Here is a 16,819-nt window from a genome sequence, read left to right on the forward strand (position 1 = left end):
ACATAACATCCAGGGATGAGTCTCCCTGGTGGCATGGGAGATGACCTCAGGGATGAGCCTGGCCCTGGTACCATGGGATCAACAATGCCATCCTAAGGGGGGAAAAGAGGTATAACAAATAAGGTATCAGTGGCTTAGAGAGTTCAAACAGAGTTGAGAGACTACTCTGGATGTCACTCTTACACATGCCTCAGTTACACACTGCTGCCTAACATGACTTGTCAGATCCCAGCCAGGGTCATTCCTGCCAATCCTAAAGAATACCTAGGACATTACATAAAATTCTACAAAGGTTCCATGCACTAGGGTAACTTCCCAAAACCTACAACCTTCAGATGGGTCCCTGGACCAGATAAGTCCTGAAATACAGAGAGGCCAGGTGCCAAGAACATCACCTAGTTCCATCCCCCATTCCATATTACTGACAGCCCCTTCCAATATGAAGAAGTTAGAATGGGCATAGCCCAAATCCCCCTAAAGAATGGGGGAAAGATCAAAGATGATGGTAGAGTTATACAGAGAAGGTAGGTTTTAACAAATGAGTATGAGTGCTGAATCATTATACTGATATTTCTTTTAGCCTTCAGTACCTCAGAGCAGCTAGAAATGAAAACCTAAAACTGTGGAATCACAACCCATAACAAACTGGGAAATCTGTTCTATAATTAATTGTTGCTGTATTTTGAAATGTATTGGTTTTATGTATATATGTTATTTAAAGAGGAGTATAATAGAGAAGATAGGATTTAACAACTGAATCATTATATTGATATTTCTGTTGGTCTCCAGTGCCTTGGAGTAGCTAGAAGAAAAAATGAAAAACTGTGGAACTGTAACCCACATCAAACTTTAAAATCTGTTCTATAACTACTTAAAATGTACTTGGAAATTTACTGCTTCTTTGTATATATGTTATATTTCACAATAAAAATTCCACACAAGGGAGAGGTACTGAAAATGTTTAACTGTATTCCGAGAACTTCGGTTCTTGAAGACGATTGTATAACCATATAGCTTTTACAATGTGACCATGTGATTGTGAAGATCGTGTGTCTGATGCTCATTTTATCAGGGTATAGTTAGAGGAGTAAAAAAATTAGGATAAAAAAATAAATAATGGTGGAAACTGGGTAGACTGAAATACTAATGGTCAATGAGTGGGAGGGGTATGGGGTGTGGGATGTACGAGTTTTTTCTTTTTCTGGAGTGATACAGATGTTCTAAAAATGATCATGATGATGAATACACAGCTATACGATGAGTCTGAGCCACTGATTATATACTATGGATGGACTGCATGTGTGTGAAGATATCTTAATTAAAAAAAAAAAAGTCTATACAAACCAGGAAAGGACTATCATATGCTCTGTTATGTCTATTTTCCCAGTGTAATTATTAAAGGCAATCACTCTCCTAAATGTCTAAGCTTGAACAATAAATTACATAGTCACCCTTCCAGGAACTATATAAAAAAGCATGTTTAGCAATCGCCAATACATAATATCCCAAGGGTTACCTAGCCTTACACTGTTCTCTACAGTCAGGTCCCTACCCATCATCTGAACTGGAACAATACTCTCTACCAAATGCACCAGGAAGAATGATGATGCATCTCCAATTACCAGTGGGCCAAGGTCTAGGGCAGCTGTATATTGTTCAGAATAAAGATTCTCTAGCGTGACCCACAGCTGGGAAATTATCTTCCAATTTAAAATATTGTTAGGAAAACGGCCTTCTATAGAATATAGAGGACCAGGTGGTAATATCTCAATTCAGATAAACATCTAGTGGTTAAGTCTAAATAAGTAAACGCCTTCCCTTTTTTTACGTTCTCAAGTCAAATCAAGTTCTAACTGGTTTTAAAAAATTAGCCTTAAGTCAAAATAGTTTGAATCAAAGTTTTTGATTAGTTTGTAATGTTAGGACAAAAAGTTTTATATTTTCTCCCTATATTAATATTTACCTGTCTTTAAACTGTTTCTTGAATAAAACAGAACATAAATATAAACCCAAGTTCTGTGCCATAAAAACATATTTGTGAATTATGAGAAGAATTTCATTTACAAAGCATCAAGTAGAGCAGAAGCTTCCATTTAGATATCCTTTGTGAAGAAATCAAATCTCATCAGCTTCATTCAGTTTTAAACCAGGACAAACTAATCATGAAACAAATGTAAAAGAAAAATATGGGTAAGAAAGGCAAGAAATATTGGAGGTGGGCATAATATGGAAGAATAAAAAATATCAAGGGGATTTAAACACTAAAGAGTAAAAATTTACACTTCCCAGGGAGGTTAACGGTCTGCTCTATCACCTGTCAAAAAGCAAAGCTAGCCAAAGGCCACGGCTTCCAGGTAGCCTAACTGCCTTTTTTTTCCCCTTAAAAATGAAGAGACAACCATGAATCACCAAACATTTGAAGAAAACCTACTATAAACAAAGGAAACAAAAATGACCTTGTAGGAAATGGTATCTTAAGAAAGCAGATGAGAATTTTGAAAACTCAAAGTTAGAAAATAAAGTTGGATTCAATATCCAACTAGATGGAATTCTAGAGAGTGAAAAAAAGCAGATAGAAGAAATTAAGAAACAAAATTACCCAACGCTGGAAGGGAGGCACATATTTTCAAGTTCAAAGGGCCTACAATCCACAGAACCGAACAAAAGAACCATCTAGAGACAAACAGCATCTCATAACACCTCAATTAAAGAGATTCTTCAAGCCTCCAGAGGGAAAACAACAACAACAAAACCCAGACAGATCACCTATAACTAAATGAAAACAAGACTTCTTAATGTAACACTAGTAGCTAAATGACAATAGGACAGTGGCTTCAAAATTCAAGGGAAAATGATTATTAATGTAGAATCCTGTACCCAAAGAAACTGTGGAGGTAAAATAAAGATTTTTTAGAGATTCAATGATTCAAGGCATTTACATTCTATATTCTTTTTCTCAGAAAGCTAAACAAAGATGTACTCAAGCGAAACAAAAAGGAAAATCAAGAAGGAATTCATAGGATTTTGCAGTGGCTCCAAACTTAGAGAGAAGAAGAGAAAGCCTGGGTCAGTAGCTGTGTAACAGGCCCAGAAAGCAGTAAGTCTAGATTGGAACCAGAGGAAGGACAGAAGCCTCTGGGAGAAAGATGTCCTGGAAAATGATGGCTGAATATAAGAGACAATATGATAAAGAGCCTGGAAAAACCTGAAGTTATGATCAAGACATTGACAAGATTTAAAATAAAAAAAGGTAATAGAAGACTTCAGGAAATATGAACCTGCTCAAAAAAGGCATGATTTCAGTAAAAGATGTCACAGTTGAGCAATCAGTAGGGTGTAAAAAAGGAAAAAGAAAATCCAACTTGATCTTGAGTATAAGAAGATTCTCTTTTTTTTCCCCATTGGAATTCTTTTCTTTTTCTTAATTGTAAAATATAACACATATATAAAGCAAAGAAAGAAAAAAGCAGTCGTTTTCAAAGCACTCTTCAACAAGTAGAGGAAAGATCCCAGAGTTTGTCATAGGCTACCACACCATCATCTCAGATTTTTTCTTCTAGCAGCTCCAGAATATAGGAGGCTAGAAGGAAAAAATATTTTATCATCACAATCAACTTTTTTTTTTCCCTTTTGGTGAAAAACAATATATACACAAAAAAGCAATACATTTCAAAGCACATCACAATTAGCTGTAGAACATATTTCAGAGTTTGGTATGGGTTACAATTTCACAACTGTAGTACTGTTTTTACTTCTGCTGTAGAACATATTTCAGAGTTTGGTATGGGTTACAATTTCACAACTTTAGTACTGTTTTTACTTCTAGCTGCTCTAGGATACAGGAGACTAAAAGAAATATCAATTTAATGATTTAGCAAATCATATTCATTTGTTAAACCCCACCTTCTCTGTATAATTCCACTATCGCCTTTGATCTTGCTATCCCACTCTGTAGGGATATTTGGGCTATGGCCATTCTAACTTTTTCATGTTGGAAGGGACTGTCAATATTATGGGGTAGGGAGACGGCACTAGCTGATGTTCTGGAGAGGCTGGGCCCTCTAGGTTCCAGGAAAGTTATCCTAGCACATGGAAACTTTGTAGAATCTTATATATCACCCTAGGTGTTCTTTAGGATTGGCTGGAATGGTGTTCTTTAGGATTGGCCGGAATGGTTTCAGTTGGGGTTTGGCAAGTTATGATAGGTAGCAATGTCTAACCGAAGCTTGTGTGAGAGGGAACACCAGAGTAGCCTCTAGACTCTTTTTTGAACTCTCTCAGCCACTGATATTTTTTATTAGTTACAGGAAGATTATCTTTTAAGTGGCACAAAGTTGTAAAAATCGAAAATATGAGGAATTACAATCATAGAACAGTACCTTACTTCATAAGTAAATACTATTTACACAATCATAACAATGAAGCAGCTTTCTGCTTTAAAGTTTTAGAATCACTCTAAATTACTGGACACAAACTACAACCAAAAAACAATGCAAATGTTATCACAAGTAAAAGTACAGCTTAAGTTAGGGTGGGGCTAAAGTGAGGAAAAAGTGACTTGCAGGGCAAGAGTTCCAAGACCCTTTTCTTAAAGTAGAGTAGGAACATACTATCTTTGATGGAACCAGAAATGGAATATATTGTTTGAAGTAACAGAAATAAGAATATCACTGCATTTGGGAAGAGGAGGAGAAATAAGAAGCAAAAGATGGGAATCAAAAGACAAATATTAGGCAAACAGATTAATAAATAGCAAAAGAAGTATATTATTTAATGACATGGAGGTTAACATCAGAAGAAATAAAATCAGAATGTATTAAAGGTGGGGACCTCTGGGCACCAGGGAGAAGGAAGAAAAGGGAATTCATTTTCACTATAAGCTCTTCTATATGATTTTATTTTTAGTTATATCAGGTATCACTGATTGGGAAAAACGTATAAAGCTATTAGAATAAAATTCTCAAACTGGCAATGTGAATGAACAGCAAATAATCCCCAATTTCAATACTTCTGTCAACTTATCTTAATTCTATGTAATTTCTACACTTCTGGCTTCAGTCCTAGCCTATCCCCAACCCTGGGCCCATTTGTAATGATTCCAAATTCTATTAATATACCCTATTCTTGCATTATACTAAATTTACAGTCACTAATGAAATTAAAATAACTTCAGTATAGATGGTTAGTCCATAAGTGGCATATGACACAGGAAAACCATTTTACTGAAATCCTTCTTCAATTTCTATATCACAGTGGTCTCAACATGTGGTCCAAGGACCCCTAGGAGTCCCCCTAAGAACTTCTCAGGGAGTCCACAAGATCCTCCCCTTTCCAATTACACATCTTTGTGAGGCCAAATTGTCTTCATATATTTCAATTCAAACAACATATTACAGCAGAGTGCACAAGCAGATTTGAGAATCCACCTATCTTAACTGAGATATTAAGATTTACAAAAAATATAAAACATTGTTATTCTTTTTTTCTGCTTTGGAAAATTATTTTTAAATATAGTTTTGGTTAACATGTAATGGTTTTATTATTCTTATATGAATCAATACTTTTTAAAAATCTCCATTTTAATTTCTAGTAAATATAGTATAGTTATATATTACGTATTCATATCCATACTAGAGTATATATTATACTATATGCTATATATATATATGTAAATAGACAAAACCCATAAACAAAATCTCTTTGGGGTTCTTAATAATTAGGAACATTAGAGGGGTCCTGAAACTAAAAAAGTTTGAGAAGCACCATTTTATGTTACAGCATGAACTTATCAAGTCTGCAACAGTATTTATCATTCACTTTTCTGCTCTCCAGTTATTTCCTGTTCAAGCAAAAATTGTTTGGTTTTTTCTTTTTTTTAAATAAAAACTACCACTTACGGCAAAGTAAGGTTTATAATTAATAGAAACCTAGCTGGCATTATTTCATCTAAATTCAAGTTTACGGTAGTGGCAGAGCCAAAGCTTTAATCTAAACAGTGCAGCTCAGTATCTTAAACCCATCTATTTTCTCCAACGGTCATGTTCTTAAATAGTTTAAAATATGGTGTTAAATCTGAATATAAAAACTACCCCATTCCAACTTGAGACAATTTTTCAAAGTAGCTAAAATGAAGATTTAATATTCAGCTAAGTAAATCTACATAAAAAATCCATAATCAATAAGATTCTCTTACCTACCTTAAGTCTACCATGTACTAGCATGTCTTAATAAAATGTGGAGACTTCTGATTCTAGGAATAATATACTAGAGAACCCAAAAGCCTCCAAAAATGGGAGAGAAAATAGGTACATGTCACAAGATTTAAGCTACAGGATACTAAGTGTATCACCCAAGGACTTGCACCCTTTTCTGGGGAAAGTTAGTGCATTTCCAGTTGTACACAGGATAACTGAGTTTTGGTAGGAGAAAAATATGACATTTTTATTTAGAGATTAAATATGGTTTAAAGAAATATGTATGGGTACCAAGTTGTTTGGTCAAGAAAGCATTTTAAATCTTTCTTGGCTGATTACATCTACAATTAACTGAAGAGACTGCTTCAAAAACGAGAGAAGTTTCATCCAATCAGTTGAAGGCCTTAAAAGGAGAACTAATGATTTCAACAGTCAGAAAGGAAAATTTTCATTTCTTCTTCAGTCAGCCAGCTTCTCCTGGGGAATTCATTGAAAACCTTTATTAGCATTTCCAGCTTGCGACCTGCCCTATGGAATCTGGATGTGCCCATTCCCACAGCTGTGTGAGAAAACGCTAATACACTATCTGTTTAATTCTGACCTTTTAAACAGAACGAAGGGGAAAAAATATCTCAAGAATAAAAGATACGCTCTGTTACTCTAATTCTTAGATGTGTTCTTCCTCCCTTGAAAAACATAGTGTGTGTACGTTTCTATTTTAGGCACAATGGCAAAACAACGGATAAAATTTTTTTCTTTTCAAGATACACAAAATACAACCTAACCTTTCCATTAATCCAATTTAATGTGCTAAAGTGCTGGACTTTCCCAGGACAAACTGTGGCATTTTATCTACCTACAAATATCCTGACAGATGCAATTTCTTTAAATTAGGGGTTTTTACCTATCAAAAGGTGTAAAATATTAAACATCCTCAAAGAATCACCCTCAGAGTGATATAATAATCTTTAATCATTCCATATACTTGACATGTAATGTCATGCTCTCATTACATCTTACTATGCTATTATAACGACAACTGCTACTGTAGAATTTTAGAAGAAACTCAAGTTCAGGCTCCATTTCTTCTTAAAAATTGGAAAACATAATAATCAACACCACAATTTCTAGCAGACTGGTAGACTACAGGGTGGTGGTCACATTAAGTGTCATACAAAAGCTACAGATAGTTTTCTTGTGATCTTACCCTTTAATAGCTATGAAAAACAGTCATTATCATTTACCATTTGAACCCAGTGGATCTTTAAATTTTATACTTAAAAAGTCATTCGAAAAAAAAAAAGAACAAAAAAGGTCATTTGATAATTTACATAATAAGGGATAATGAAGAACCATTAAACAATTTAATAAGAATTTAAATACAGGAAATACAAATTTTTTATTCTGTATTTCCCAAAATAGTCCATGATCTCTAAACACAACTAAAGGCTCATCAACTTTCATGCACAAATCTGGAACATGTCTATCTCATACATGCCTCATAAACACAGATTTCAAACTTCTAACGTATCTCTAATGGATTCCATCTAGGTCTTCTGGTCCTACTTTCTGCACTTGCATAGTCAAAATATAATACTTCTTCATTTTTAAGAAATGTTTGACAACTCATGTTGAAGAAAGGATGGCCATCTTCTTTGCTCCATAAAGCCAAAATATTTTTAATTTAGTTCTGATATAATCAATCCAATTAATCTTTTCATTTATATCTATTTCATTTTGATCATTTTTGTATACACATCTGCTTTGGGGCACTTATGCAATAACAAGCCATTTCAAGTAAATTCTGGTGCACAAACATCATAAAAGATGAAAGCATTGTGCCACATATGCTTTTTGCAAAAGGTTCTCATCACAGAGTAATGCCTGGGAAAGTCTTTCCTACTGAATGACTAGCTGGATGAGAACAACATGTTTACTCTTTATCCTTAGAAATATATTTTTCATTCATTAATTCTTGAATTTGGGAAAATTCGTCTAGGACATTGTTTTCTGAAGACTCAGTCTAAGATTTTACTCATACAATCAACTTCAACCATCACCATTAGCCTAGAGTAGTGCTGCTTTTTACATTCATCTTCTGATTTATCTAATAATTGTAAAACTGTCTTCTTGTGTCATTCTTCTCTTCACCAGTAAGGGCAGAGAATGAACAATTTTGAATTTCAAGAACTCAGGAAAATATATATGTAAACGGAAAACTAAAGGCCAACTACAAAATTAGTGTGTCTAGCGTTCTTTATCATGTCCTTAAAAGCAGTTGCATTGTTATGGACAATGAGGTAAGTAAAAGAGCCACTACTGCATCATTCTCCAGTTATTTCATTATTGCATCACCCTTCTAGGTGATTTCAACATTTTTCAGTTTGCTTGTTATCGAATTTTTTTTTAAGCACAGTTGGGAAAAGCTGGTAAGAGGAAATAGTAAAATGTTTCAAGATACAGGAAATATAAGATCACTAAGATCTTATAATGCACCTTGCACTTATAAAAGGATACAGTGGTTCCATACGGCAATTGTAAGATAGGACAGATTTTATTCTATTTGTTAAAATAAGCAATTCCCCTTATTGGAAAACTTCTAAGTCATGAAATATTATGTAACTATTTGTGAACAGAACTGCTCAATAAAGAAATCCACAACCATTGGATACAATAAATGCCGATGAATTAATTAAGCCAAAATGCTCTATAACTTTTTTACTCAAGAAAATCAAAGACTTCAATACCAAAATATATTAACATTTGTTCAGGGAAAGATATGAATACTCACACAAAGACTGAAAAGAGAACTAAAATAGCCTCCTGTTACTTCTGGTCAGTTTTTACTATTAAGATCTCTTTCTTTTTCTTTTTACAAACTTAATAAGTTTTTGTATTCTGTAAATGGGGATAAGGGATTATATCCTTTAGAGTAAAATCATAAAGCCCCCTGAATATTGTTAGGATTATCAGATATTCTGAAAACAATGCCTAGCCAATGAAGGATTCTAAGTAGGAGAGTATTAAGACCTTTTTGCTTATAGTAAAGAATGGGGGATGAGCAGGCATGAGGGAGCAAGAGAAGCTATAATCATCTTCACAAATTACATCATTCTTTAATTCTTTGCTTCTCCAAATGCTTGTTTATGGGGCTTTCATTATTGTTTTGCCTACCAAAGTGTTCATATTTCTTGAAATCTATTTCCTTTACTCATTTGATACTACCATATTAATATATTTATGCATCTTTTCCCTGAAATAAAAGATGAATTTAAAATTTTATTTCCATTTGACTGATCTTCAACCATACTGCTTCCCAGTCCCCTAAGCCCAAGTGACCTCTAGAACTCTCAAGTATTTACTTATGTGAACACTAAAATGAACCACATTTTTTAAAAGCAAAATTTCATGCTAGTCTTTTTGTATCTCCATATAATAGTTTATCATCTTTTGTTTTTTATACTATATTTTCTCAGGGAATCCTCAAATCAACACAATGCTGATAATGTTTTGGTTTTATTTATGTAGGTGCTAGTTACACAGGTATGCTCAGTTTACAACAATTCATCAAGCTACAACCTTACTGTGTATACCATTTTCTTTACATATATTATACTTGAATTAGGAATGTTTTAGAAATCTCAATCCTGTGAGGGAAGGATTTATATCTCCAGTTTACAGCTGAAGAAACTGCCATATTATAAGACTGTCCAAAGTCACATGACATGTAGTAGATTCAACCAGGGATCAACTGAGGTAGTCTATCTTCAAAGCTTACCCAGTCACAATCATATCACACAATTCACACATTAATAACTTCGCTTAACACATTTCCTCTAAATTATCTTCCCTCTATTTTCAGAGTGAAAGGCCATAAAGTATACCTTGAGCTCCAGTCAGAATCTTCCAGATCTCCATTTTAGTTTTCATTAAAACTGTTATGACCGTTACCATTGCATAGTTATGTGTAGATAAGTACACACGCCCAGCTCATTCCCCTGAAGTGCCCTCCTTAAGAGCAGAGTAATCTATTATGCAGATGCTCATCAAATATTAAACAAGTGAATTACTTTCTCAAATACACTTTAGTATATGGATTACAATATATATATATATATATATATTTAAAATGCCCAATGCTTTTTTTTGTATGTGTATGGCAGGGTAACATTTCATTATTTTTCCATGTGAGTATCCTGTTACTGTAGCACCAATTGTTGAATTTTTGTTTTGTTTGTTTTTTGGGGGAAGTGCATGGACTGGGAATCGAACCCAGGTCTCCCACACAGCAGGTGAGAATTCTGAACTTGCACCCCCACACAATGCTGTTTATTTCATACAGTTTCTGTAAGTATAAATTAAGAGCTGCAGTGTACAAAACCATCATGAAACACCACAAAATGTCATACTAAGTACATGACCTTAATACTGCATCCTGATAGAGTAGTGCCAACAACAATTTATGGACAAGTACAGTAGGTGCACTTCTCACCTTTAATATACTTTGTCAGTTATTACATTTGTAATAAGTCTAAGGGTTAACTTCTGTTTAACCTGATGGCCTAGTTCGAGTAAAAATTTGGCTGATCTGCCATTTTTGTTTTGGTTTTTGACAAATATCTTTAATTCAACTTTCCATAAGCACAAGTCTACCTTTTGGATCTCTATTCTAATCCAGTGATCACTCTGTCCATCCTGTACCAACAACACATTTTTCTATTAATAATGTTTTGATATCCAATAATGTAAGTCCTTATCACTTTTTACAAGACAGTCATGACTTCTGTTTGGACAAACACTCTATTCACTATAAACATTACAATCCCTTTATCAAGTTACCCCAAAAATCCTGTTGAGGTTTTTTACTGGAATGACATAAATATATTGATTAGTTAGAAGAGAACTGATAACTTGATGGCATTGATTTTTCACCCCACGAACACAGACTTATCTTTTTTTCTTCTTTTATGACCTTTATGTCTTATTATATTTTCTCCATAAAGTTTTCACGTATCATGTTAGTTTTATTCCTAGTAGTAGGTTCGTGGCTATATAAATTTATTTCAATTTATTAAATCAAAATTTAATAATCTAACTCACTATTACTGAAATAAGAGTGCTACCTATTTTTGCCTGATCACAGATCCAGAAAATCTGCTGAAGTCTTATTTCTATACCATGTTTTGTTTATAGATTCTAAGAATGTTGCCTGCAAATAACAAAAAATTTCCTTCCTTCTCTATGAAACTGAAATAGAATATGAGACTACCAACTGATGCTACTTTTAAAACATAATTTTATGCAGAGTCTGTGAGGCTCCGTATATGACAAACATCAGCTAAGGGGTTCTTTTAAAATCCTTACAGAATTATTATTCAAGCCTCTACTTTAAAGTAGCATTTAGTAGAAAGCCTACTGAAAACTGGGCTCTAGAGTAGGAAGTTTTATATTTAATCATCACAGAGGTTAAGTGACTGAAGGGATGGAGTTGGGATTCAAAAGCCAAGCCTGTTTAGCTCCAAATTCATTTTCTTTTTGTTATAATATATTTAGTATACCATATTAGAGTATACTATAAGGCAGTTTACAGAAGCATAGCCAGGCACATACCTTAATTATTCTATATGGGAATATTTTGGTTCACCTTGCTTTTAAGGCTACCTATACTCTTAAAAACTAACATACAGAGGAAGTATCAATGTAACAAGAATTCTTTTGGAAAGAAAAATTTCACTATTTCAAACTCATTTGTGCAATATGCATCCTAAGGAATCTGATTTCCGATTCAACAATACAAGTGCTAATATAATTAGCAGTTGCAGTAACTTTTTTTTCTTTTGTACAGCCAGTAAATTTCCATCACCATGGTTTCAAAAACCTGTTTACCTGGTTTTTTCCTTCACACTTAGTGATTAGGCCTTTTCCACCTTACTAGTGTTACTTTTATTCTTTCTTTTAAGACACAATATTCTTAACACTGCGCTGAAACAAAAAGTAAAAAAATGAGAAAGAAAAAAACACACAATTTATTGGTCAATTAACCCATCTAAGTTAACTGTTAGCCTGTCCAAATTATTTTAGTGATGTGAAGAGATATTATCCCAAAGAGATCTCAAGAATCATTACATGATATACCCTACTTTGATTATAAGCTGCTTAACTTAAACTCATATCCAGACTATGGTTCAAAATCCATTTAAACATTCATCATTTAACAAAATTTGTTAAGGCTCTAATATGTGGTTGAAGTAGTTATTTTGTACATGCAATCATTACGCTAAAATCTTTTAATTCATTAGATATGAAATGGTAAAAAAACTTTGCCAAATGAATTAAACAGCCAGTTTTATTGAAGGTATACATTACTGTATTGTAATGACACTACTGTACAGTAATGACACATCAAGAGTTGTATATAGGACAAAGAAATCTAGTTTAATTAAGGACAAGCTAAATTTTATGAAATTCATAAACTAGGTAATGCACAAGTATCTTGACTATGTTGGGAAATGACAACGAATTCATGTGTCCAAGGTTTTCCTAAAGAATAAGTAAAGGGAAAATGGCTATTTAAAACTCCCCCAAACCGTTAGAACCTAACAGTTGTGGAATATAATGGCATTACTATATTTTCTGAATATGCCTTAATCTTCAAACCCTGAAGAACTCCTAAAGAAACTTCCGTGTAACTCAATGAAGTGGAAAAAAAATGACTTTTGATACTATGAAGCTACTAATTAGAAAGGTTATTTTTCCATCGAGAATTATCTTTTTCTCACATTAATTTTGCTAACCTAAAGTTCTTATAGCTGTTAACATAATTCTTTTCCCAAGATTTATTAGAAAATAAAATTAGATTTATCCATCTAAAAATTTATCTTCTCAAAAAAACAAAAAAGGCACTATGTCCTGATGTAGATTGGCTACCCAACCAAGTTTCCTTTCTGTCATGAAGTCATTCTTATATTTTCACCATACCTGAGATCGGCTTCATGCCATGCACCCCCAAATTAATATTCTATCAGAAACATATACATATAAACACAAACAAATTAATTTTTAAAACTGCCAACATTATTTTTTTGGTGCAGGAGGTGCCTGGTACAGGAATCAAACCCAGGTCTCCCGCATGAAAGGCAAGCATTCTACCACTGATAAAACTGCCAACATTTTGATACCTTCAATTCCATGAGGAAAAAAGCACATGGAAGGTAAGAAAACAAAAAGATTACATTTGCAAAAGTGGCACACAGCATAGTAGGCCTATTTATTTACCTTAAAAAAAATACAAAGCAAGAAGAAAGCATTCAGTAGTTGATCAAATTTTTGGCATTTGGCAGTTTAAAATTTTTAACATGTTTAAAATACATGATGATATATGAGAACTTCTTTATAATAAAAATTGTTAATAGCAGAGCTTTGTTAGATAGAAACAATCTTTTTATACCATTATGAATCCTAAATATTTAATTTACGGTTGTATCTAAAATGAACTGTCATATACCTTATGCAGTTGTAACAAAGAAAACTAAGAATAGAATTGAATTTAGACCTTAGGATGTTTACTTTCAGTTACGGACTCTGTACTCAATGACAGATGAAGCAACACATACACATCCACATGTAAATGGTTAAGATTTCCCTGAGTTTGAGATTCTTCAAATTAAAAAAAAAGCAAAGTAAGCCCTGGTCTTCTACTTCTAAGTTGCATTATCAACTACTTTCAGCCAGGAAGAAAAATTAGCAGCATAAATGCATTTTTTGCATATGCTTTTATTATTAATACTATTTGTTCATTCTCTTTGCACCGCAGCATTGGCATTATTGAGCCTGACTTTCTGCCATTTAATGCAAATTATTTCACTTATTATACTCACACAGAGAACAGAGTTTCTCAACAATTAGTTTTGGTGATATATGCATAGATGCCAAAAAATCTAGATTTCTCTCGTTAGAGACATACATCTCAATTAATTAATAATGTTACAGTTAACTGAAACTTTTTGAAATTCAATGCTATATAAATTCTGTAAGTTTCCTAAATTGAGATAAAATACATCCACGGAAATATTAACAAAAATACATATATCTTTTAGTTGGTATTTCCTCCCCTTATTTCTATCCACAGGTCCATCATTTAGAAAAATAATCTCAAAACTGCCACAAAAAAAAACCTGCCACTTTTTCCATAAACAGTTAAAATCCAACAAATTGGTCACTAAACACATAATTGAGAAGAAGAGAAATACTTGCTGTAAAAACATGAAAGAATCATAATGGTTAAATACAGTCTTTTGCAGAACACACAGTACTTTGTGGCAATACTAATGCTACTGCTTTATTTGCTTCCCAGATAAAGAAAATGCCTTGATTTTTTCTCTCTCTCTTCATGAAAATTATTAACCCTCAATGGTTTTATCAAAGTAAATAAAAACTTCTGGTGTTTAATTATCACAACTTGAAAGCAAAGGATTTTCCAATATTTGAAAAAGGCCTGAAATGTGCTGTAATAACTTCTCTGAGCTTTCTCTGGAATACAAGCTTCAATGTAAGAGACCTATAAAATGCCACGTGGACAAAGAGTAAAACCCAATCTCATCAATAAAACATCCATTTTTACATTAAAAGTGTAAAAACAAAAAAAATCAGTGAGGTCATATTTTAATTAGCAGGAATTCTTTTTCTTTTATTGTACGTAAAACAATGGTAACCCTTACAATCAATGACATCTTAGCATTCCATGATGCTAATGAATTACAGCAACTTTGTTTCTCAGAATTACAAGTTTTAGTGCTAAGAAATTTAACCCAATATCTTATTTTACAGATGAAGAAAAAATGAAAGCCCAAATATGTCTCCAACGTCATAAAATCAATAGCAAAAGAGACTGAAACCCAAGTCGTTTGGCTCCCCACGATGGAGGCCCTTTTCATTACACAATCTGCCTTCTGAAGTAAATGAGATAAGAAAATTATCTGGGTTTAACCAAATAAATCAATTTGACTAATATGCCAAATACATATAGATACTATTATAATAACGATCTACAATAAAAGCTTGTATATAGAAGTCCATTACGCTTATGGCCTAAAACTAAAGAGACTTCCTGGGCATCAAGAGCAACTAACCATGTTTTTTTTTATTTTGCCTTTGATAAGATGTATAATGAACCACAGACATTTCAGAAATAAGAACCTTAAGGTAGATATTTCATATACAGTGCATTACAATGACTCAGTACAATCTAACTTTGATTTTCTTTTCCCCAGAGAGGAAAGACCACCAAGGGGAATTACAGGCCTACCTGAAGTCTAAACTCAACAGTTAAAACAAGGCTGTGCATTCAATTATAAGCACTGGGAACTTCGCACATCTTTTCCAGTCTAACAACTACACAATTCACAGGTGGTTGATGTTTACATCTAAACTTGGAAAAACCCTTCGAATGCAATGACACCCGCAGTTTGTTTGCAGGACTTGCGGTGGAGGGCCAAAAGCCACAGGATAGTGGAGAAGATGCCCGAGAAAACCTTTCATGCTGGGGTCGGGGGCCAGGAGCACCGGCTGAACGACAGGCGTCGCGGAAAGGGCCGGGGGGCAGTGAGCCTCTACACTCTTCCCGAGGTCCCTTCGTCCACCCTCTCTAACCCGAAGTGAGGGGAAGGTAAGTTGTGGGGGCTGCACGGATGGAAGCGGGGAACGAAGGGAGAGAAAAGGCCTCGGCCTCGGTTCTCTCCTCTCAGTTTGCCGGGCTGCGGTGGCAGCTCGGTTCCAAGGCCGCGGGAGGCCATTTTAGCTCGGCGGCCGCCGAAGGCCCCCACGGCCCTCCTCCACGTCCCTAAACCTCGGCGGTCTCTCTCTAACCCCCCGCCCCCAAGGGGTCCGCTCCTGGCCGCGGGCGGCGCGGGAGGGGCCGCAGGGCCGGACCGGGGGTGCCACCGGCCGGGGTCTGGGCCGCCAGGTGGGGGCTGGCGCGGGGTCTTCGTGTCGGCTGGATGGGGCGGAGGGGCGGGCAGGGGGAGAAAAGAGAGAGCAAAGAGCCGTTACCTATACTGCGCCGCAGCCGCCGCCGCCGCCGCCCCGCTGTGGGTGAATCCAAAGTAGTTGCCGGTCGCCATTTTGGCATCTTCCCCCAGCCGGCTGGGCACTGCAGCGGGCACGGAGAGTCGGGTCCCATGGCGGGAGGAGGAACGCGGAGGGGCAGAGACGCCGACAGAGGGAAGGGGGGTTGGGGGAGAGAGAGAAAGAGAGGCGCCGTAAGAAGGAGCCCTCACCGGGGCCGCGGCCGCGCCGCCTCCCCCCTCCCGCCTCGCACTCCCTCACTCACTCGCACGCCCCGGTGGCGGCCGCCGCCTCCTCCCTGGAGCCAGCTCCAACCCCCGCGCCTCCCGCTGCCCCCGACGGGGGAAGGGGCCAGGTAGAGGCCACGGCGGGCACATTATACTCACCATAGGTGAAAGAAACTACAGGGCATATGGGAATCATGGGCTCGGGCTGCTGCTGCTGAACTCTGAACTCTCACCCGCTGCCTCCCTCCTCTGCCCCACTCCTCCTCAGCGGAGAACAGACCGCCGCCTCCGGCCACACTGCGCAGGCGCCCTGCGCGCTCGGCATCCTGGGAGCTG

At 35.8% G+C, this 16,819-nt stretch overlaps 1 protein-coding gene and 1 long non-coding RNA gene across 6 annotated transcripts in view; one reads left to right on the forward strand and one right to left on the reverse strand.

Moving 5' to 3' along the window:
- Nucleotides 1-16,770, reverse strand: part of ZFR (zinc finger RNA binding protein) — a 99,610-nt gene extending 82,840 nt beyond the window's left edge. For all 5 annotated transcript variants that reach the window (XM_077116919.1, XM_077116920.1, XM_077116916.1 and 2 more), the window contains exons 1-2: nt 16,643-16,770; nt 16,242-16,341 (exon numbers count right to left, since the gene is read on the reverse strand). In XM_077116919.1, coding sequence (XP_076973034.1) covers nt 16,242-16,341; nt 16,643-16,679 — 137 coding nt within the window. In that variant the 5' untranslated portion in view covers nt 16,680-16,770. The remainder of the gene's footprint in view (nt 1-16,241; nt 16,342-16,642) is intronic.
- LOC143647199 (uncharacterized) overlaps nt 14,932-16,819 on the forward strand; it is a 61,239-nt gene continuing 59,351 nt past the window's right edge. The window contains exons 1-2 of the long non-coding RNA XR_013157908.1: nt 14,932-15,147; nt 15,464-15,858. This is a non-coding gene — a long non-coding RNA (uncharacterized LOC143647199). The remainder of the gene's footprint in view (nt 15,148-15,463; nt 15,859-16,819) is intronic.

This window comes from Tamandua tetradactyla, chromosome 9 (assembly GCF_023851605.1).
Source record: "Tamandua tetradactyla isolate mTamTet1 chromosome 9, mTamTet1.pri, whole genome shotgun sequence".
Taxonomy (NCBI): domain Eukaryota; kingdom Metazoa; phylum Chordata; class Mammalia; order Pilosa; family Myrmecophagidae; genus Tamandua; species Tamandua tetradactyla.